Source organism: Trachypithecus francoisi, unplaced genomic scaffold (assembly GCF_009764315.1).
Source record: "Trachypithecus francoisi isolate TF-2019V2 unplaced genomic scaffold, Tfra_2.0 Lachesis_group15, whole genome shotgun sequence".
Lineage (NCBI taxonomy): Eukaryota > Metazoa > Chordata > Mammalia > Primates > Cercopithecidae > Trachypithecus > Trachypithecus francoisi.
In genome coordinates this window covers 110,383,302-110,404,048 of record NW_022681460.1, presented here as the reverse complement: position 1 = coordinate 110,404,048, position 20,747 = coordinate 110,383,302, and the positions used below count along the sequence as shown (strand labels likewise).

The 20,747-nt window shown below is 57.9% G+C and overlaps 1 protein-coding gene across 8 annotated transcripts in view; it reads left to right on the top strand.

The window, feature by feature from the left end:
- Positions 1-20,565, top strand: part of MGRN1 (mahogunin ring finger 1) — a 67,998-nt gene extending 47,433 nt beyond the window's left edge. For 2 of the 8 annotated variants that reach the window (XM_033235871.1, XM_033235872.1), the window contains exons 9-18: positions 2,429-2,497; positions 4,819-4,978; positions 8,386-8,495; positions 10,852-10,917; positions 12,369-12,595; positions 13,621-13,744; positions 14,023-14,068; positions 14,648-14,737; positions 17,051-17,095; positions 19,583-19,719. In XM_033235871.1, the coding sequence (XP_033091762.1) occupies positions 2,429-2,497; positions 4,819-4,978; positions 8,386-8,495; positions 10,852-10,917; positions 12,369-12,595; positions 13,621-13,744; positions 14,023-14,068; positions 14,648-14,737; positions 17,051-17,091 (933 nt within the window). In that variant the 3' untranslated portion in view covers positions 17,092-17,095; positions 19,583-19,719. Of the gene's footprint in view, positions 1-2,428; positions 2,498-4,818; positions 4,979-8,385; positions 8,496-10,851; positions 10,918-12,368; positions 12,596-13,620; positions 13,745-14,022; positions 14,069-14,647; positions 14,738-17,050; positions 17,096-19,582 lie in introns of all 8 variants that reach the window. The other 6 variants (XM_033235867.1, XM_033235868.1, XM_033235873.1 and 3 more) reach the window with 3 other exon arrangements.
- The last annotated feature ends 182 nt before the right edge of the window (positions 20,566-20,747 follow it).

Genomic DNA, 20,747 nt, shown 5'->3' with positions numbered 1-20,747 from the left:
TACACTCATGATCGTTTGCACACATGTACATAGGCACACAATCACGGACGTATACAAAGACACACACTCACATAGGCACACTCATACACACATACACTCACACATACACTCACACTCACATAGGCACACTCACACATATAGACACACATAGACACACACACATACACTCACACCTACTCACATAGAGACACATACTCACACACACTCTTCAGTACTCTTCATGCACTGGTCTTCCTAGGCCACCCTTGCTGCCTTTGAAATAACTGTGCAGGGGCTGGGCACAGTGACTCACGCCTGTAATCCCAGCACATAGGGAGGCCGAGGTGGGCAGATCACTTGAGCCCCAGGAGTTTGATACCAGCTTGGCCAGCATGGTGAGACCCTGTCTCTACTAAAAGTAAAATTAACCGGGTGTAGTAACACATGCCTGTACAATCTCAGTAGAGGTTGCAGTGAGCCGAGATCATACCACTGCACTCCAGCCAGGGTGACAGAGTAAGAGTCTGTCAAAAAAGAAAAAAGATGGCTGTGCAAGAGCCTGCTGACTTCCTTGTAGAGCTCTAAGCTGTGGGACATTGGGTCCCTGTCTTGGGTGAGCATATGTGTATTGCATGCCCAGCACGTGCAGGGACTGTTGCAGGCCCTGAGTTCTGTCCAGTTTGGGCCATGGTATCTGGAATATAGTGTTGAGTAAATATTTGCCGAATGAATGGATGGATGGAAAAGGAAGGAAAGAGACCAGAAACAAAGTTTGCAGCTCCTTCTCTTCCTTACAAGGAAGTATTGGACAGATACTTGGCTTGACTTCATCAATACTTGAAGGATAAAATAGCCTAGAATAAATGGAGCTATAGAGCAGTCCATCTGTTCTCTGGGGTCAGTAATCCTGGGATGCTGTATTGGGAAGTGTTGTTCCTGGTGGCCTCACGTGTAGGCGCTGAGAATTTAGAGGATGGGGTTCCCTAAACAGCAGTGTTAGATCTTGCAATGAGATGTCCTAGGCTGTGCCTAGCAGTTACCCTGTGTGTACTGCTGGAGCACGTAAGACCTGTTTCAAGCCACCACTTGGGCATGATTTTTGTTAGCTTTTTATTTTTTTATATTTAATTTAATTTTAATTTTAATTTTATTTTATTGAGACAAGACAGTCTCACTCTGTCGCCCAGGCTGGAATGCAGTGGCGTGATCTCAGCTCACTTCAACCTCTGCCTCCTAGGTTCGAGTGATTCTCGTGCCTCAGCCTCCCAAGTAGCTGGGACTACAGGTGTGCGCCACCACACTCAGTTAATTTGTTTTGTCTTGTTCTGTGTTTTTGAGATGGAGTCTCAGTCTGTCGCCCAGGCTGGAGTGCAGTGGCATGATCCCAGTGTACTGCAACCTCCACCTGCTGGATTCAAGCAATTCTTTTGCCTCAGCATCCCAAGTTGCTGGGACTATAGGCACACGCCACCATTCCTGGCTAATTTGTGTATTTTTTGTAGAGATGAGGTTTTGGCGTGTTGGCCAAGCTGGTCTCGAACTCCTGGCCTCAAGTGATCCACCAGCCTTGGCCTCCTGGAGTGCTAGGATTACAGGTGTGAGCCACCGTGCCCGGCCGTCTGTTGGCTTTTTGGATGATAGGTTGTGCAGGTGCGGTGGCTCATGCCTAGGATCCCAGCACTATGGGAGGTGGAAGCGGGAGGATTGCTTGAGCCTGGGGATTTGAGACCAGCCTGGGCAATGTAGTGAGACCCTGTCTCTATTTAAAATGTAGATCACAAATAGAAGTGGAGCAAAACCTCTAGCAGGTCCAGGTCCCTGCAGGTGCCAGGGGAATAGGAGACCCCGGTGGTGGGCAGGGCCTCGTGTTGAGGGAGCTGGCCAGCAGGCTCTGGGCTCCCTGGAGGGGTGTTCCTGGCCCATGGTTCGCGGGAAACCCAGCAGCGCAGACTGCTTTGCAGTGTGGTCAGTATGAGGCTTTTCGGTTGCCAGTGGGCGGCAGGACAGAATCAGCTTGGAGACATTGCTTTGGTGTCTTTGAAACCAGAGAGGCTTTCATGTCTTGTGGAAGGAGGGTCTGGAAAGCAGTGGGCACCTAGGCTGCTGTCTGGTGCCTTTAGGCGTCGGCTCCTGCTGTCCTTGTGAGGCTGGTGGCTGTGGAACCGAGTGGTGTTGGGGGTGGTGAGGCGGTGGTGGTTGGGCCTGTGGGTTGGCTTCAGGCCCCCAGTGGTGGGGAGAGCCACCAGCTTCAGCCCTGTTCCAGGTGCTGCTGGTTGGGTGGGGGCAGGCAGCAGATTTTCCCTGCCCCTTCCTGGCCCCCAGGGGTTGAGCTGGACGGGCCTCTGGGATGGAGGCCTGGAACCTTGCAGGCAGGGCTAGGCCAGGTGGGTGTGGAGGAGCCTTATATGGCGGTTGGCAAGGGCCCAGCGAGCCCTTCTCTGCTCTCCAGGTGGACCGAGTCAGCTACCTCCTGCAGGAGATCTATGGCATCGAGAACAAGAACAACCAGGAGACCAAGGTGTGTACCTGGGTGAGGTTTCCCTCTGCCATTACAGAAGCCCACACCAGGAGCAGCCGGGGGACAGCAATGCTTGCCAGTTCCCTTCCGTGCCTTCCTCTGGAGTCCTAGACCACTAGGTGCCACTTTTTTTTTTTTTTTTTTTGAGACAGAGTCTCCCTCTGTCGCCCAGGCTGGAGTGCAGTGGCGGGACCTCAGCTCACTGCAAGCTCCGCCTCCCGGGTGTACGCCATTGTCCTGCCTCAGCCTCCCGAGTAGCTGGGACTACAGGCGCCCGCCACCTCGCCCGGCTAGTTTTTTGTATTTTTTAGTAGAGACGGGGTTTCACCGTGTTAGCCAGGATGGTCTCGATCTCCTGACCTCGTGATCCGCCCGTCTCGGCCTCCCAAAGTGCTGGGATTACAGGCTTGAGCCACCGCGCCCGGCCTACTTTTTTTTTTTTAAAGCGAACAGTTTGTGGAACATTTTGTCCTTTCTCCAGCAAATTCGCTGGCTTGTTACGTAATTGCCATCCAGGTTCCCCAAGGCAGCCCGGGAATGGGAGCCAGTGTCTCACCCGCCAGGCTCAGCTGTGTGGCACCCTGCCACACGGCTCCTGCCCGCCTCCCGCCCGCCTCCCCATGGACAACGCGTCCCTGCAGCTCCTGGGGGAGGGATGCCCTTTCTAGATGTCCATAGAACCGGCCGTGGTGCCTGACAAATACGCAGTGGTGTACCCCAGCCAGGGAACGTAGCAGGGGATGAAATTAGTTTTTTTGTTTTTGTTTTTGTTTTTTGAGTCAGAGTCTCTGTCTGCTGCCCAGGCTGGAATGCAGCAGGGAGATCCTGGCTCACTGTGGCCTCCGCCTCCCAGGTTCAAGCGATTCCCCTGCCTCAGCCTCCCGAGTCAAGTAGCTGGGATCACAGGCGTGGGCCACCTCACCCGGCTCATTTTTTGTATTTTAGTAGAGATGGGGTTTCCCCATGTTGGCCAGGATGGTCTCGATCTCCTGACCTTGTGATCCACCCTCCTTGGCCTCCCAAAGTGCTGGGATGACAGGCGTGAGCCACCGTACCTGGCCTAATTTTTAATTTGTGTATTTTTAGTAGAGATGGGGTTTCACTATGTTGGCCAGGCTGGTCTTGAACTTCTGATCTAAAGTGATCTGCCTGCCTCAGCCTCCCAAAGTGCTGGGATCTCAGGTCTGAGCCACCGCACCTGGCTGATGAACTTTTTTAAAGGCACACTGCCATGAGTGAAACTCCTGCCTCTTAACATCTCTTGGAAAGTCTCACAGGCCTGCTTCATTGTGGCATCTGGGCCCAGCGCAACTGGAGCAGCTCCACGTGGCGGGAGCAGAGCACCTGGCCGGACCTCGCCTCAGCCGAGGGCAGTCAATGCATTCATGTTTCACACAAGGGGCGGTCGACTTTGCAGAAAGGGCCAGAGAGGGAATGTTTTCGGCTGCCCGGGCATATGGTCTCTGTTGCGTCGACTCCACACTGCCATTACAACAGGAGCAGCGGGGACAGTATGAAAATGAGTGGGTGTGGCAATGTTCCAATAAGATTTTATTTATAGAAGCAGGCCGCAGGCCTAGTTTGTGGGTAACTGGTTTAGATTTTTGGCTTTCTCTTGGTCCAGTTGCTAATGTGGTTTCTGGTAGCTGCCATTAATGAAAGTATTTCTAACATACTAACTTTTTTTTTTTTTTTTGAGGTGGAATCTCAATCTGTCGCCTAGGCTGGAGTGCAGTGGCGTGATCTCAGCTCACTGCAAGCTCTGCCTCCTGGGTTCACGCCATTCTCCTGCCTCAGTCTGCCGAGTAGCTGGGACTACAGGCGCCCGCCACCACGCCCGGCTAATTTTTTTGTATTTTTAGTAGAGACGGGGTTTCACCATGGTCTGCATCTCCTGACGTTGTGATCCACCCGCCTGGGCCTCCCAAAGTGCTGGGATTACAGGCGTGAGCCACCACGCCTGGCCCTAAGTTGGTTTTCTTAAACCAAATAATATGGGTACCCTGACTCTCAGGAAGATGCGTTTCTTAGGTGCATCTCTTCCACATTTTTTCTTTGGGTCTGAAGAACAGAAAGAGACCATGTTCTCATGATTTGGGTGGGTGAGGGGCATAGACCCTCCCCCTCTGCCAGGTGCTGAGTTTGCACTGGATTTGAGCCTGGTGGTTCCGCTATGGGGCAACCTCCCCCCCACTCTGGATTTCTCTTTGTCGACTGCCCCCGGGGCAGGGTGGAGTGGGGTGGGACAGCTGGGAACAGGAAGCAGGAGCCCTACGCTGGCCCTTGGGAGGCTGCTGACCCACAAGCCCTTGTCTCCGCAGCCCTCGGACGACGAGAACAGTGACAACAGCAATGAGTGTGTGGTGTGCCTGTCCGACCTACGGGACACGCTGATCCTGCCCTGCCGCCACCTGTGCCTCTGTACCTCCTGCGCTGACACGCTGCGCTATCAGGCCAACAACTGTCCCATCTGCCGGCTGCGTGAGTGCCCTGGCGGGCTGTTCTATGGATGGTTCTGGAAGTTAGGGGCTGGCTACTCCCCAGTAGTCGTGGCCTAGGGGGTCACAGGTCCTTTGTTGGCTAAGAAAGAAAAGAGTCGTCATTTATCCAGTCTGTGCTGAACACGGGCGTGTTGGCTGTCAGAGTCAGTCACCATGAAAGCTGGCAGGGACGCCAGCATGGGGCATTCAAATCTTCACGTCTGCCTCCAGCCAGGCAAGGCTTGCAGAACAAAGGGCTACAGAGGCGCTCCAGGGCAGATGAACGAAAAGTAATCAGTGAATGAAATCTTTATTCTTGTTTTATTTTTATCAATTTTTGTTGGAAAAAGTTTCATGCTGTCACCCAGGCTAGAGTTCAGTGGCGAGTTCTTGGCTCACTGTAACCTCTGCCTCCTGAGTTCAAGCAATTCTCCTGTCTCAGCCTCCCTAGTAGATGGGATTGCAGGCACCTGTCCCCACGGCCAGCTAATATTTTACTTTTAGTAGTGATGGGATTTTGCCATGTGGGCCAGGCTAGTCTTGAACTCCTGGCCTCAAGTAATCTGCCTGCCTCAGCCTCCAAAGTGTTGGGGTTACAGGTGTGAGCCCCAATGCCTGGCTTTTTTTTTTTTTTTTTTGAGATAGAGTCTCGCTCTTTCACCCAGGCTGGAGTGCAGTGGCATAATCTCAGCTCACTATAACCACCACCTCCCGGGTTCAAGCGATTCTCCTGCCTCAGCCTCCTGAGTAGTTGGGATTACAGCTCTGCACCACCACGCCCAGCTAATTTTTGTATTTTTAGTAGAAATGGGGTTTTACCATGTTGGTCAGGCTGGTCTTGAACTCCTGACCTTGTGATCTGCCTGCCTTGGCCTCCCAAAGTGCTGGGATTATTAGGCGTGAGCCACTGCGCCAGGCCCTAGTTTTTTGTTTTTAATTAATTACATTTATTTATTTATTTATTTATTTAGAGACAGAGTCTTACTCTGTTGCCCAGGCTGGAGTACAGTGGCAGGATCTTGGCTTACTGTAACCTCTGCCTCCCAGGTTCAAATGATTCTTGTGACTCAGCCTCCTGAGTAGCTGGGATTATAGGCATGTGTCACCATGCCCGGCTATTTTGTGTATTTTTAGTAGAGACAAGGTTTTACCATGTTGCCCAGGCTGATCTCAAGCTCCTGACCTCAAGTGATCTGCCTGCCTTGGCCTCCCACAGTGCTGGGATTACAGGCAGAGCCGCAGGGCCCGGCCTTGTTTCTAAATTTTTTTTGTGGAAGACAGGATCTTGTTATGTCGCCCAGGCTGGTCTCATACTCTAGGGCTTAAGTGGTCCTCCTGCCTCCTAAAGTGTTGGAATTATGGGCATGAGCTACCATGCCAAGCTCACATCTTTATTTTAAAGGTAAAATAGAAAATATTTTGATAAATTTCTAGCGTAAAGTTGGTTGCGGATGATACCTATAATCCCAGCACTTTGGGAGGCCGAGGCAGGAGGATTGCTTGAGCCCAAGAGTTCAAGACCAGCCTGGGCAACATGGTGAAACCACATCTCTACAGAAAGTTTAAAATTAGCCAGATGTGTTGGCTATAGTCCCAGTGACTTGGAAGACTGAGGCGGGAGGATCGATTGAGCCTGGGAGGTTGAGGCTGCAGTGAGCTGTGATTGTGCCACCACTGCACCCCAGCCTGAGAGACAAGGGAAGACCCTGTTTCCAAAATATAAGTATAAATGTATATATATATAGTGAGGTGAAAACAAAGTATACTGCGTAAAAAATTGTCTAAGGAATTAAATTGCGTTTTCTACAGCACTCCAGACATTTCCTCAGTGAAAAGCCGTCGCGTAGGGCCCCGTTCTGAGTGTCTTGCAGTAGAGGGCACCTGAATGTTCTCAGGGTGAAAAAACCACCAGGTTAAAATGCACATCCTGCTGGCAGGCCCTTGCCCTGGATCCTGGGATCCCTGGCCTGGGTCCTGGCAGCTGGACTGGGGCGTGGGGGGGATTTGCCTACGCAGCTGCAGGACACATGTACTTAGTAGAGCAGCAGACGTCCGAGCTGGGCGCGGGGCTGTGCGAGTCAGGTCATGGGGTCACGAGAGGTGTGCAGATCCCAGGAGGAAGTGAGGAGGCTGCTGGGGCCTGGAGGGAGAGGCTGGCCCTCCAGCCTGTGGCAGATCCTGTAGCAGGGAGGGCTGGCCCAGGTTGTCTGTGGTCTGTCGGCCTCTGCTGTCTGAAAGCCACAGAGTTGTGGGGGTGGGGACCAGGAAGTGGGGCCAGGGGTGGGCTGTCTGGGAAGGTTCTCTGTGCCTAGGAGGCAGGCAGTGTTGAGGACTGAGCCTCAGGGATGCTGTGTGGCTGGAGATACAGCAAGGCTGCTTTCCAGGGAGGGTGCCCTGACCCTAGTCCAACTGTGGAATCTTCAGGTGTGTGGGGTCTGTGGTTCAGAGCCCCCATGTGGCTTTGAGCCTCCAGGAGGTGGCGGTAGAGCTGCCCCTCACAGACGGCCAAGCCAAGGACAGGGCCTGCTGTTCTCAGTAGAAATGAACAGAGAGGCGGCCTGAGGTCCTGTCCCTGGGCTGACCGCAGATGCTCTCCCGTTTTGGTTTGCTGGAGTGGTTAGTTTGGTTTGGTGGTTCGGTTTCCTGGCCTGCGTACATCATTAAAGGTGTCTCAGGAACGTTCTGCAGTAGGCTGTGGGGCCCTTGTGTGAGCAGGACTGGCACTATGGGATGACAGGGCATCCTAGGTCCTGGTTTATCTTCCCTGCTCCCAGTGGCTGCTGTCTGTGCCCCTCAGCTTCCCCAGTGTGATGTTCTTGCCTCAGTTTCCCCAGCGTGACTCCCCACCTCAGCTTCCTCAGCATGATGTCCTTGCGTTAGTTTCCCCAGCATGACATCCCCACCTTGGCTTCCCCAGTGTGATGTCCCTGCCTGCCATCCTGTCCAGCAGCCAAGAGCTCCTCTGGGCTCAGCCAGGACTGCTGATTTGCAGTCACATCCTGTCTCAGGTGCAGCCTGGAGCTTCAAGGGTGTGACGCCTTGGGGGTCTCGGCATCAGCCTCTTGGAAACACCGTCTGGAGCCCCGCCGTGGGCAGCACTGCGTGGCCTCGCTGTGTCTCCTGTCCGGGGCCATTTCATGAATACTGTGTTTGCGGGGATTCTGTCTCTCGTCTTTGGAGCCCCGCTCCCTGTACAGGGGAGCTTCTTTCTTTCTTCCCCATTTTTTCTTGCCTATTAAACTCCCTTTTAAAACTGAAAAAAAAGGAAAAACTGTGTGTGTTCTGATGTGAAAGTGGGGTTGCCCTGGGACCCCTGTGGTGGGGAGGTGTCAGTCCCTGGGGCTTCGAGGGTCCCCTCGGGGCTGGGTGTGTCTCCTGGGCCTGATCCGAGCCCTCCTTCTGCCGCAGCTTTCCGGGCCCTCCTGCAGATCCGGGCGGTGCGGAAGAAGCCAGGAGCCCTGTCCCCCGTGTCCTTCAGCCCTGTCCTGGCCCAGAGCCTGGAGCACGATGAGCACTCTGTAAGTGCCGCCTCCTGCCTGCGGGATGGGCGGGCGCGAGAGGGGTGTGAGTGCCTGGGCCAGGCCCGAGGCCCAGACGGTCCAGCCAGCAGCCCCGTGTTCTCATCTGTCCAGTGAGCAGGCTTGGCCCCCATGGGTGACCGTGAGGCATGAAGGGGGTGGCCAGGCTGGGCCCTGGGGTGCCGCTGCTGGGAAGAGTGCTGCTGCCGTCAGTACCCAGAGCCTTCGACGGGGCTGAGCGCAGTCGAGGTCTCCAGGTGCTTTTTTTTTTTTTTCTTTTTAAGGCAGGGTCTCCCTCTGTCACCAAGGCTGGTGTGCACCCAAGGTGGTGCAATCTCAGCTCACTGCAGCCTCGACCTCCCAGCCTCAAGCACTTCTCCCACTACAGCCTCCCAAGATGCTGTGACCACAGGCGTGCACCACCATGCCCAGCTCATGTTTTGTATTTTTAGTAAGATGGGGTTTCCCCATGTTGCCCAGGCTGGTCTCAAACTCTTGGGCTCAAGTGCTGGTCCTGCCTCAGCCTCCCAAAGTGCTGGGATTACAGGCCTGAGCCACCGCCGCTAGCCCGTGGTTTTTAGTGAATGAGCCGTGCTCTTTCCCTCATGAGTTGCTATGCAAGGGACGCTGGTGACCCTCCTCCCATGCTCCAGGCCCTCTAGGCTCCATCACTGGGGACCTTAAGGGCAGACCCTGCTTCAGCCACACAAGCAGGTGGAACCCTGGCTTCAAGGACCCAAGGAAAGAGACAGAGACATGGAGAGAGATGCACAGAGAAACACAGGGACGGGGTGAGAGAGAGGTAGAGACACACAGGGAGAGACAGAGACAAATATGGAGGGACACAGAGTCGGCAAGAGAGCTGTGGAGAGACAGAGAGATAGGAAGAGACAGATGTGGAGAGACACAGGCAGAGACAGAGACGGGGATGGGTGGCAGGGGCTATGGTGGGCGGGGAGCAGAATGGGGTAGTTGGACAGTGACTGGCTGGGCCCGGGTCTCAGGCCCCCTGCTCCCCACTGGCCACGTGCATTGTCAGATGGAGTCCCTTTCTTGGCTCTTAGCTGCAGCTGTTTGGAGCCATTGGTTCTTCCAGGCCCTGCTACCTCTCTAAACAGAAAAGAGGAGCAGAGCCCCGAGGACTGGCGTTCACAGACACCGCCTTTGCTCTTGAAGGCTCCTTGCAAGCTCCCTTGATCAGGGCCTTGACCTGGGCCCTGTGGGCCTCCCTGGCAGTAGGTGCAATGTTTCTGAAATGGGGCCAATGTTTAAAAGTCTGGAATTTCCCTTAAAATCCAGATTTTGGGATTGTCTTTTAACATCTGACATGGTCCTAAAGCTAGAGGAGAAACATGGCTTGGGGGTCCCTGTCAACCCGGGCGCGCTAGGTCCCTGCCATCGTGGGGCTCCTGGCACCACGCCCTCCGCACTTGTGATGTTGACTTTGATTTGGAAACGCTGTGTGCGCTCAGGTTTTTGGTGGCGAGAGAAGCAGCCCCTGAGGGATTTGCCTCTGAGAGGGTTTCCTCTCAGGCAGGGAGACATGTATGCTCATGCATGGCTAGGTTTATCATCACTTGTTTTTGCCCCTCCCCGTTTGTGTCCTGGTGGCTGAGGGCCCAGTAGGTCCCTCTGTGTTTGTCCCTCTTAGCCTGAGCTGAGATTTCCCTACAGTGCAGGGCGGCCGGGGTCCGAGGTGTGACCAGGCAGCTCTGACCTCCACCCACTCAGGGAGCCGTCCTCCCCTCTGCACGGAGCGAAAGCAAATGCTCCTCATCACCTGCCAGCTTCCTGTCAGAGCCCCTTCCACATAGTGCCAGAAAGAGCCACCATGGGCGTTCTGTCCAGCGAGTCCCTAAAGATGATGGTGCGGTGGGTGGGTCTCGGGCTGACTCTTCTCCCCAGTCCTCTTGAGGGATTCGTCATTGTGATGAGTTAGCACCAGTGCCTGGGCACTGGCTGGGGGACTTTGACCGCAGTGGCTTCAGGATCCCTGCCCTGCACCCACCCCGCATTAGGGAGCGTCCAGCTGCCCTCACGTCCACCTTGGCCAAATCTGTTGCCCAGGTGACCCAGACTGCGAGGGGCCAGGCACTCGGGATGAGATTGGGCTCCACAGCCTCCCCACTCCAGCAGCACAGCTCCTGGGAGCTCCCGAGATGCACACACAAAGCCTGCCCAAGGCCCGAGTCAGAACCCGCACTTAGGACGTTCCCAAGATTCATGTCCATTGGAAGCTTTTGAAGTTCTGGGCCACGGTGTGGCGAGAGGACGGCCAGTCAGAGAGACCTGTCCAGCCCACTCCAGGGCCGCGTGGGGGTGGTACTTGTAAAACATTTGATTTTTATCTTGACAGTGTCCCTTTAAAAAATCAAAGCCGCACCCCGCCTCCCTGACCAGCAAGAAACCTAAAAGGGAAACAGTAAGTGTCTGGTCCTCTGGCTACATTTTTTTTGCCCCTGCCCTAATTTTTAAGTCCATGACAAGTAGGGGAGAGGGTTTCCGCCCCAGGCTAGCGTCTGATTCGTGTAACCCCTCAGCTCCGCTCTCCCGGTCACGGCCTCTCTGCTCAGGGAGTTTGTGGAACCAGAAAAGCTCTCGGTCTGTGGGCGAAATGCCAGGCTCGCTGGCCCTGCCGCCCTCCCCTCAGCTTTGCCTCCGCCCTGCGTGGCCCCGTGCCGTTTCCCTTTTTTTTCTTGCTGGCAGTGGAATGGACGTTGCAGGCGGAACTAACGTCGCTGCTGCGTTTGCAATCGCGCCCCACGCATGCTTCTCGGCCCCGCGTCCCACTCCTTCACCCTGCGGGTTCGAGCTCTTTGGGCTGAGGACTTTGGTTTTCTTGGGCTGTTCCTGTGCCCCAGGGAGCAGGCAGGGGGACCAGCACATGACTACCTGGAGCCTCTATGGCCCGGGCACACCCAGCCGAAACCTTGCGGCCCTTGGTGTAGAGAGGTGGAGGCCTCTCCGGAACCACCCAGAGCGCATTTTCCTTTCTAGAGGGGTGAGGGGCTTCTGTGTAGTGATTTACCTTTAACTTGGAGGCAGGTACGGGAGCAAATGTGGGGGACACAGAGGTCCAGAAAAGCATCCCAGGCTCAGGGCCTGGGCCGTGCCCTCTCCCCCATTTCTCCCCCAACTCCCCGTGGTCCCCAGGCACCCCCCACCCATTTCACCTTCCCTTCCTTCCAGCAAGCGCGGTCAGACAGGCCCGGCTGTCCTGAAGGGAGCACTGACTAGCGTTTTACCCCTCAAGCTGGTTTTGTGGGGACAGAGCAGGGGCCCCTGCAGTCTGACTTCCGTTCCCTGGAACCTGGGCGTTTTCCTTCTTCCTCAGCCCTGTCGATTCTGTCTGCTCCCAATGAGGGGAGAACAGTGGCTCTTAGCCACGGCACCCATTAGAATCGCCTGGAGCAGGCCAGCCCCCAGAGGCCTGGGCGGGGCACACCTCCCGACAGCTCAGCTTTCCCTGGTCCAGGACACCCCGACCGTGTCTCTCGCCTCCGGCATGGCTTTGCTCTGCCCCCGCTCCCAGCTCCTGTCTGTCACTAACCCTTCACTCTCCACCTGTGACCAGGCGGGACTGAAAGCCAGGAAGGGGCTGATGGAGGCCAGGGCTGGGGCGGCTCTTGGCAGATGCCCTCGTGCCCATCATCCTGGGCACCAGCATGGGTGTTTGGGCATCTGGCCCCGTGCTGGAGCTGATGGCTGAGGCAGGGAGTGCGTCAGTGCTGCCAGGGAGCTCTTGGCCACCCTCTGAGGATGGGGGAGTCTAAATCCCCCAAAGGACAGAGTGGACAGGAGGTCATCAGGAGGAGGGTCTGGGGAGCAGGTGGTCCCTGGGCATGAGCCCCCTCACGCACCCTGTCCCTACAGAGCTCTGACAGCGTCCCACCTGGCTACGAGCCCATCTCGCTGCTTGAGGCGCTCAACGGCCTCCGGGCTGTCTCCCCGGCCATCCCCTCGGCCCCTCTTTATCAAGAAATCACCTATTCAGGCATCTCGGACGGCCTGTCCCAAGCCAGCTGTCCCCTCGCCGCTATTGACCACATCCTGGACAGCAGCCGCCAGAAGGGCAGGCCGCAGAGCAAGGCCCCCGACAGGTGAGTGGCAGCCAGGCTGGGTGCATGGCAGGGGGTGTGGTGCCACGTGTGTGGAGCAGGCGTGTTTGTGGTTTCAAATCACTTGATTGTGTGTTTCTTGTGGTGATCCCCAAGAAGGACTCAGAGACCCCACATCAGGTTAGACTCGTGGATAAAGTTTATTACAGCAAAGAACGCAGCAGACGAGGCAGGAAAGGCCTCCCGGCAGCCGGAGGCTTTGGCCCCCCCACCGGGGCTACACCAGCGTGCAGGAGCATACACACTGTGGAGCGGGAAACCTCAGGGGTCGGTGCTGTGTCTGCTGAAGGGAGCCCTTTGAGCCTCTGGGTTCCCGGACTTCACTGGGGGACTAGCCACATAGGCCCACTCTACTGGTGACCAGCCAGGGCATCCGAAACTCGGGACCTGACAGTGACCCAGGCACACTCACTGCTCTTGCTGTTGGCCCTGACAAGCCACGGGGCGTGGCTCTCCAGGCGATGCCTGCATCATCCATCACTCATACGACAGCCTCCCGAGGGCCTGGCTCCTGGGCTGGGCCACGGGTCATTGGTGGTTCCCCTGGAGCCTTGAGGTGTATAGAGCGGCGGCTGCCAGGGGAACTCCGTGCCTCAGGCCTGCTGGTTCTCGTAGAAGAGTTTCAGGAAGGCGGGATTCTGCAGGGCCGTCCTGGGCACCCTCCATGCCCACGAGGAGGCAGCGCCAAAGCTCAGAGGAAAGGGGGCCTCTGTCTCCTGCTGCTTCTCCTCCACAGGAACCACCAGCGGTTTCTCCTCCTTCAGAAAGAAAAGGAAACCCCGGCCTGTGCCAGTGTGTGGGAGCCTGCCAGGCGGGTCTGTGGGGCTGCTGCTGCCCGCTGGCTGTTTGGGGTGGTCCCCGTGGCTGGTGATGCTCTTCTCCAGGCAGTGTCCTTGTGTGGGTTCTGGCAGGCGTGTGCAGGCCCCCAGGTGCCCTGTGTGGCTTTGGCAGGGTTAGCCTTCCTTGTTGCTCTCCTCTCACCCCTGCCCACCCTCCTCTGTCCCCAGCACCTTGCGGTCCCCGTCTTCCCCCATCCACGAAGAGGATGAGGAGAAGTTCTCTGAGGACGTGGACGCCCCTCCCCCACTGGGTGGCGCAGAGCTGGCCCTGCGGGAAAGCAGCTCCCCTGAGGTGAGGCCCCCCAGGGAAGCTTTGTGCGCCCGCCCTGGCCAGCCCTCCTCCAGCTTCTGTCGCTGGAATCAGACCCCATCCCACTGCCCGCCTGGGCACTCCCGCACTTCTAGGCCCTTGCTGAGCTGCATGGCTCCTTAGCCTCGGTGTGTGGATGCAGCACCCCCGGTGGAGCGGCTGTGTGGGTCCCGGGAGGGCCATACCTGATGGCAGCTTGTCCTGGAGGGGTGGCCGAGGTACTCTCCGAGCTCCAGGCCACTTTCCGCTTTGTTTTCTAGAGTTTCATAACAGAAGAGGTTGATGAGTCGTCATCACCAAAGCAAGGTGAGCCCCTCCTTCCGTGGGTACAAACCGCATCCAGGGACCAGGCAGCCCTGGCTCACTGGGGTCTTAGGGCTCCAGGTGGCGTTGGGCCAGCACCTCTTCTGCCCCAGGAACCCTTGGCCAAGAGGCCCCTCTCGGTGGCACTGGGATCCCGGCTGGGAGGGACTGAACGGGTGACAGGGTCAGGCCGCGCTGTTCACCCTGCAGGGCCGTCTGCCTGGGATAGGGAACACCTGCCAGCATTCAGTCCTTGTTTTGAAACATGAATGTGTAATGTTTCTATGATGAAAACAAAAAAGCCTCATGCTCTGAACATGCAGGACACAGTGTGGAAAAGGGGAAAAAAAAGCCCTATGCAGGGGGATGGACAGGAGGGAAATAGACGGGAAACCCTGGCTTTGGGGTCCCTGGAGAGCAGGTGGGGTCACGGTGGAGTCCTGCTGGGAGCCCAAGCCTGGGGCCCCCACGGTGGCTACAAAGCCCTTGGATAGGAGAGATGGCCCTGGGCCTCCTGCCCAGAGGGACCTGCCAGGACCTGGCCCCTGCCTATAGATCCCTGACCTCGCCCTCCACCTTCAGGGACCCGAGCGCCTTCCATTGAGAACGTCCTGCAGGATAGCAGCCCTGAGCACTGTGGCCGAGGTGCACTTGCTGACATCTACCTGCCAGGTAAAGGGACTGGGGTCTGGGGGTGAGGGGCTGGGTGCCTGTCTCAGTGTCCGGGGAGGGGGCCCTGCTCTGATGGTCGGTGCATAGCAGCAAGGGCTGGTCCATCGGAGCCCAGTTCTCTCCCTGGCTCTAAGCCATGCCCCTGCCATTGACCCTGAAGCAGGATGCGGACCAGGGCCACGGCCACAAGGCAGCCTTGTGCAGGGCCTGGCTCTTGGGAGCGGAAACTGTACCCAAGCCCTTCCCTCCCCGGGGCCACCTTGGCCACAGGAGGCAAGAGAGGCTGCCTGTGAGAGTATAGGGTCCTTTTCCTTCTGCCTCCTGCTCACTGCCAGGAGGGCACATCCAGCCCCTCTGGGATCACCACATCTTCCCCCACCCCTGGTCATATCAGGCGTCCACAGGCCCCGTGCTGGGTGCCAGGTGAGCTCCTGGCAGTGCCTGAGAGCTGCAGACAGAGCAGGAGCAGGTGCCACATGCTGTGCTGGGTCGTGGGGGCCCTGGGCCACAGAGAGCAGGGGCCGTGTCTTCTGGGTCACCCTGCCCCAGGCCTGACATAGGCCACCTGATGCAGCAGCACATCCCAGGCCAGGGCACAGAGGACAGGCGGGCGCACCAGGCGCCAGCGGGGAGCAGCAAGACGGGGAGAAAGGGTTCCTCTTTTCACCTTGTCCAGAGGCTTGGGCCCAGGCCCGGTCAGCTAAGCACCTTCGTGTTCTGCTCTGCTAGGATAAGATCCTCAGTTTCGCATCCCAAGCTCCAAAGACCGGGAGGGAAGTGGGGGCTCTCAGACTTGTGTCTCAGCGCCTGCCGCGAAGCTGTGTGTGGCTGTGGAACTGGGACGAACAGCTACAGTGGTGCGTTCAGACATGACCCCAGAGCCACTGGTGCAGCGGGCGGGGCTCCTCCCTTGCGGCTGCCAGGCCTCTTCACCCCCTTTCTGGCCCCAGGGCCCACCATTGCTCAGTCCTCCCGAGTCACCCGGTGACCTGGGCCTGGCACTGGGTGGCTGTGACATGCTTTAGTTGGAAAGGGGCTCTTGTGTCCCTGGACACTGGCTGAGGAGTGGCCTGTGCTCCCGGGCTGGGAATGACAGGCCACAGGGAGCAGGCACTGCCTCTGGTGCCCTGACGGCCACAGCAGCCTGCCCCCAACACCTCACAGCAGAAGGCGTGTTTAGGCCCAGCTTACCTTAAAGTGACACAGAATTCAAGTAAGGTCTTTCCAAGGACCTCAGATATTTCATTCTGATTAAAAACTTGGGGGGTGATTGGGGAGGGGCCAGGAGAAGGACCTCAGCTTCTGGGAGCCATGAACGTGACATCTGATCCTGCAGGGTGGCCCTGTGGGGCAGCATCTCAGAGGCTGCGCCTCCCCTATGTGGCCATGCCTGGGAAGGATCAGGACAGCCACTGCCGACACTGGCCCACACAGATGAGGCCAGGACTCCGAGTCTCATGCCCCACCCCCAGGGGAGGGTCTCAGGCCTTCTTCAGGTCCACAGATGGGGGCAGGCAGCAGTCATCTGTGGAGGTGGCAGAGGAGAGGCCGAGTCTACATCGGGGCAGGCTGAGGTGAACTCCTGGTCCCCGGGCCCCCTCTTGGAGTCGGCTGCTGCTGAATGCCAGCAGGTCAGCCTGCATGGCCTCAGCTGTGAGCCACGGAGAGCGCATCTGCCTTTGGGGGCCGTGTGGCGCCATCTCCATGGCTGTCAGCCTCGTCAGCACAGGTTTCTGTGTGTTTTTAAATCCGTGTGGTGGCCCCTCTGTTCCAATGGCTTTTTCACTTGTCAGAGCCCTTGACTGTCTCTCCGTGTCTGTGTTTAAGGCATGAACACACGCAAGAGCCTGTGGTTTCTCATTGGGGTGCAGCCGCTGCCTGGCGGGGTGGGCGGCATCAATGAACCCTGGTGTCTCTGTAGATGGGAGGGCCCATGAGATAGTGAACCCCGGAGCCCTGGTGTCTTGGAGTTTCCCTGGGCTCAGTCCTGTCCAGCCCCAGCCCCCCACCCAGGGCCTTCACTCCTGAAACCAGAGGTGGACTGCGCCCGCCAGGTCTTCATGCGCCCTTCCCTGGGCTGCGGCGGTGGGAGCTGCGGGAGGGAGGGCAGGGCCAGTGCGCTCCTCCGCATTGAATTCTGGCTGCGCTCTGCCTCCCAGCGGTGGTTCTCCTTGTGGTTCTCTGGTTGCAGCAGAGCATTTGCTTCTAGACGGCCTCGACCCCGTCCCCAAGCTGGTGCCCTTGCGGTGGCTGTGCCGGCTGCTGCGCGCTTGCTAACCGAGCTTCCGTCTGTCTCTCCCCCTCTCCGCGCAGCCCTGGGGCCCGATTCCTGCTCTGTTGGTATAGACGAGTAAGCCGGTACGTGACCTTCCAGACGCGCTTCGGGGGCTCTGACGCGCGTCCTTGGAGAGAGGAGCCCTCCCTGCTCTCTGGCGGGGTTCCTTCTGGTTTTCGGGTCTTCGTCCGCATCTGTCTTCCCAGGGGCCCTGGATTCCGAATCCAGAGCTCTCTAGTGGCTGCTGCACCTTTGCCCAAGAAAGTGGCCTCCTGGGGCGGGGGGTCCCGACTTTTGGGGCCAGAGGTCTCTCCATCTGGACTAGGCAGCCAGTCAGGCTCTTCTTCCAGCCTTGAGGGGCCCTGGAACAGTCCCAGCCCAGGAGTGCCAGAGCCACTGTCCCCTGCAGGAGGCAGGAGCTTGAACGATCAGGGCAGCACCGTGGAGGGAACCCCAGGGAGATGTGGGGCGACGTGTCCCGAGGGGAGAGCCCCAGGCCTGGGTCTGGCCTTGTTCTGGGTGGTCCCACCATGAGTTCCCATCCGTCCTGCAGCAGATGCGTTAGGGCGCTCGGCAGGTCCACTTCCGTGTTCTGGTCATGGCTTTAAGTAACAATTCATGGGGAAAAGAATGCGCCCCAGCTTGGGAGAGCCCCTGGATCACCTGTTTCCAAGCTCAGTCCCCGTCTCTTGGACAGTCTGTCCTCGAGGGGCCCTCTGGTGCTCAGGGGATAGTATCTTGTATCCTGTCCTGAGGGCATCCGCTCACACAGCCACCTGCTCCCCTGCTCCCTCCTTCCCTTGTCAGCATGGCCACCGTGGGCCTGGTGTCACCGTGGGCCTGGCAGAGAGTCCCTTGTGGGCTGCCTTTGTGCCATGAGCCCACCATTGCTGCCGACTCACTTGTCCCTCCCGGTACTGGAACCTTCTAGAACACCAGCACTGAGTGACAGAAGGCCCTGTGAGGCTGGCACTCCCCATTCCCCCCCAAGAGGTCCTCCCCATCCCCCCCAAGAGGTGCCCTCTACCACGGTGGCCCAGGTGAAAGTTTTACAGAAGGCCGCTCTGTCCAGGCAGTGGTTCACACCTGGAATTCCAGTACTTTGGGAGACCAAGGGGATAGATCACTTGAGCCCAGGAATTCAAGATCAGTGTGGGAACACAGACCCCCTCTCTATAAAAAATAAAAAATTGGCTTGGGCGTGGTAGCTCGTGCCTGTGGTCCCAGCTACTTGGGGGGCTGAGGTGGGAGGATTGCCTGAGCTGGGGAGGTCAAGGCTCACTCCAGCCTGAGACCTGTCTCAAGAAAAAAAAAATACACACACATACCCCCATTCCAGCTTGAGACCATGTCTCAAGAAAAAATACACACACAAAATACACACACGGGGGAGAGAGAGAAGGCAGCTCCAAGAGTGCCAGCAAAATGTAGGCAGACGGATTGGTGACCCTCTGCCTTCCCGAAGGGTCTTGGCACACATGCTTGCGTGCAGCTCTGGTCTGCCGAGGCCCGTGCAGCCTGCTGGGAAGTGCCTGGCCGGGGGGTCCAGGCTCTAAGAGGCCCTTTCCCCTTGGTGGACTTGAGCCGGGCCAGGGAGAACTTCGCTTCTTTTGACTGCGCTCTGCATTCCCACGAACCTCTGTCTTCTTGAGCCCAGCGAGTCCCCCTGTTGACCCCTCTCCTGAGCCATCATACCCCTAGATTGAAACGACAGCACCTTTCAGAGGGGCCCGGCCTGTGCGTCGGTGGAAGGTGCTATGCGGATGTTAGGATTTAGGTCAAGCTTCCAGAGGCAGGAGTGCCGGTGTGTTCTAGAACAGGGCTCACAGCCTCAGAACCCTGCTCTCGTCGCAGTCCCCCAGAAAAAGCCGCCCTTCACCTGAGAGTGGGGCCTGGGCCATGTCTACTGGGAGCCATGCGTCAGGGCTGGTGGTTGGGTATTGGGCAGCCCTGAGGCCATGCTGGCCCCGTCCCAGGCTACGCACCAGCACTGTTGCCCAAGCTCCAGGGACGCCAGACCCATCCAGGGACAGTGCCTGGTGGCATTGTGCAGGCCAGTCTGGGTATTGGGGCTCTGTGGGAGGCTCCTCTCTCTGCCTTGCAGTAGCCACCCGGGGGCCACTCTGAGCACAGGCTTGTTCTCATCCAGGGCTGCTCCCCACCCCTGCACCCTGGGCTGACCGAGTTCCACTAACCCAGCCAAAGGACCTTGGCATGACAGGGCTGTTACATCCCAGGAAACTAACCAGGGCAAGGGCAGGAGACCCAGAGGGCAGTAGCCGCGGTGCTGTGGCGCATTCTGACACGGGGCTACAGCTCTGCTGCCGGTGTCGGGGGATGTGGGGTCGTCTGTCCTGAGAGGGACACAGCGTATTTGGCACAGCCGGGGGAGTCCTCCGGCCCTTGGTGTGCTCGCATCTGAGTGAATCTGCTGTTCTGGCCACGGGTGGCGGGAGTGGGGGTGCCGGATGGCCCAGATCCTTGGGGGGCTCCAGATGGGTGGGAGCGGGTGGTGCGGGACCAGGCATCCGAGTGTGACCCTCCTCCCCTCCCTCTGCTCCCACCTGCAGGATGGCCCACCTCCATGGAGATGGCCCATGGCCTCGGCACCACCAGCCCCACCTGGCCTCCACTTGGTGGCCCCAGCCCCGATCCCAGCACCGCCGAGCTGACCCCACTCTGAGAGCCTGGCCGAGCTGGCAGCATGGAGCCCTCAGCTCCCCAGACTTTGCCGAGGGGCTGCCCCAGACCCCGGTGTTAGCTGGCCTCTCCTGTCTGCATGCCCCCTGTGGCCACCAGGCTCCGAGGGGCCATGGTGACCTTTGATCAAAGAGCACAGTGGACTGTTCCCTCCAAGTCTCCGTTTTCTACAGTTGATATATTTGTAACTGGTACAAGATGAAGGACAGCAGCTTTCCATGCCTCGTTCAGAGCCCTGGTTCCCCAGGGTCCCGCGGGCTGAGCGGCTGGGGCTGCCCACGTGTGGCCTGTGCTGGCTCTGCCTGCTCCTGCAACACTGCGGTCACTGCCCCAAGAACTCAGCAGACCTGCAGAAGAGATTTTACCGGTGGTTGAAGCAGTGTCTTCACAGATGTTCAGGGGCAATGGGGGGTTCCAGGCACGGTCAGTGAAGGAAACAGTGCCTGTCCGCCCACCCTGTGTCTCACTGTGGCGACCTGGCTGTCGCTGCTTTTTGTCCTCTGCCGTGTTTGCGTGGCCTCAGTGCCCTCGCTGGTGCATCTCTGCTGGGGTCCTCAGTGCTCGGGGCCTGGGGTGCATGGGTGCCGCCCTGGGCAGCTAGTATCTCAGCCTGGTGCTGGGCCTGACCGAGGGGCGGAGACACAGTGGCTTCCAGCATCCAGTGACCTTGTCACCAAGCTCCACACCTTCTCATGGTGCTGGCTTTAGTGGCATCACCAGGTCCCTCCAGGTGCAGGGGCTTCTGTTCGACAGGCTACTGCCAGGGAGGACCTGGCGGCCTCCTCGTTCCCCTTTGCCACTGGAATGTCCCCTTGCAGTTTTTTTTTTTTTTCTTTTTTTTTTTTTGAGAGAGTTTTACTCTTGCCGGGCGCGGTGGCTCAAGCCTGTAATCCCAGCACTTTGGGAGGCCGAGACGGGCGGATCACGAGGTCAGGAGATCAAGACCATCCTGGCTAACACTGTGAAACCCCGTCTCTACTAAAAAATACAAAAAACTAGCCGGGTGAGGTGGCGGGCGCCTGTAGTCCCAGCTAC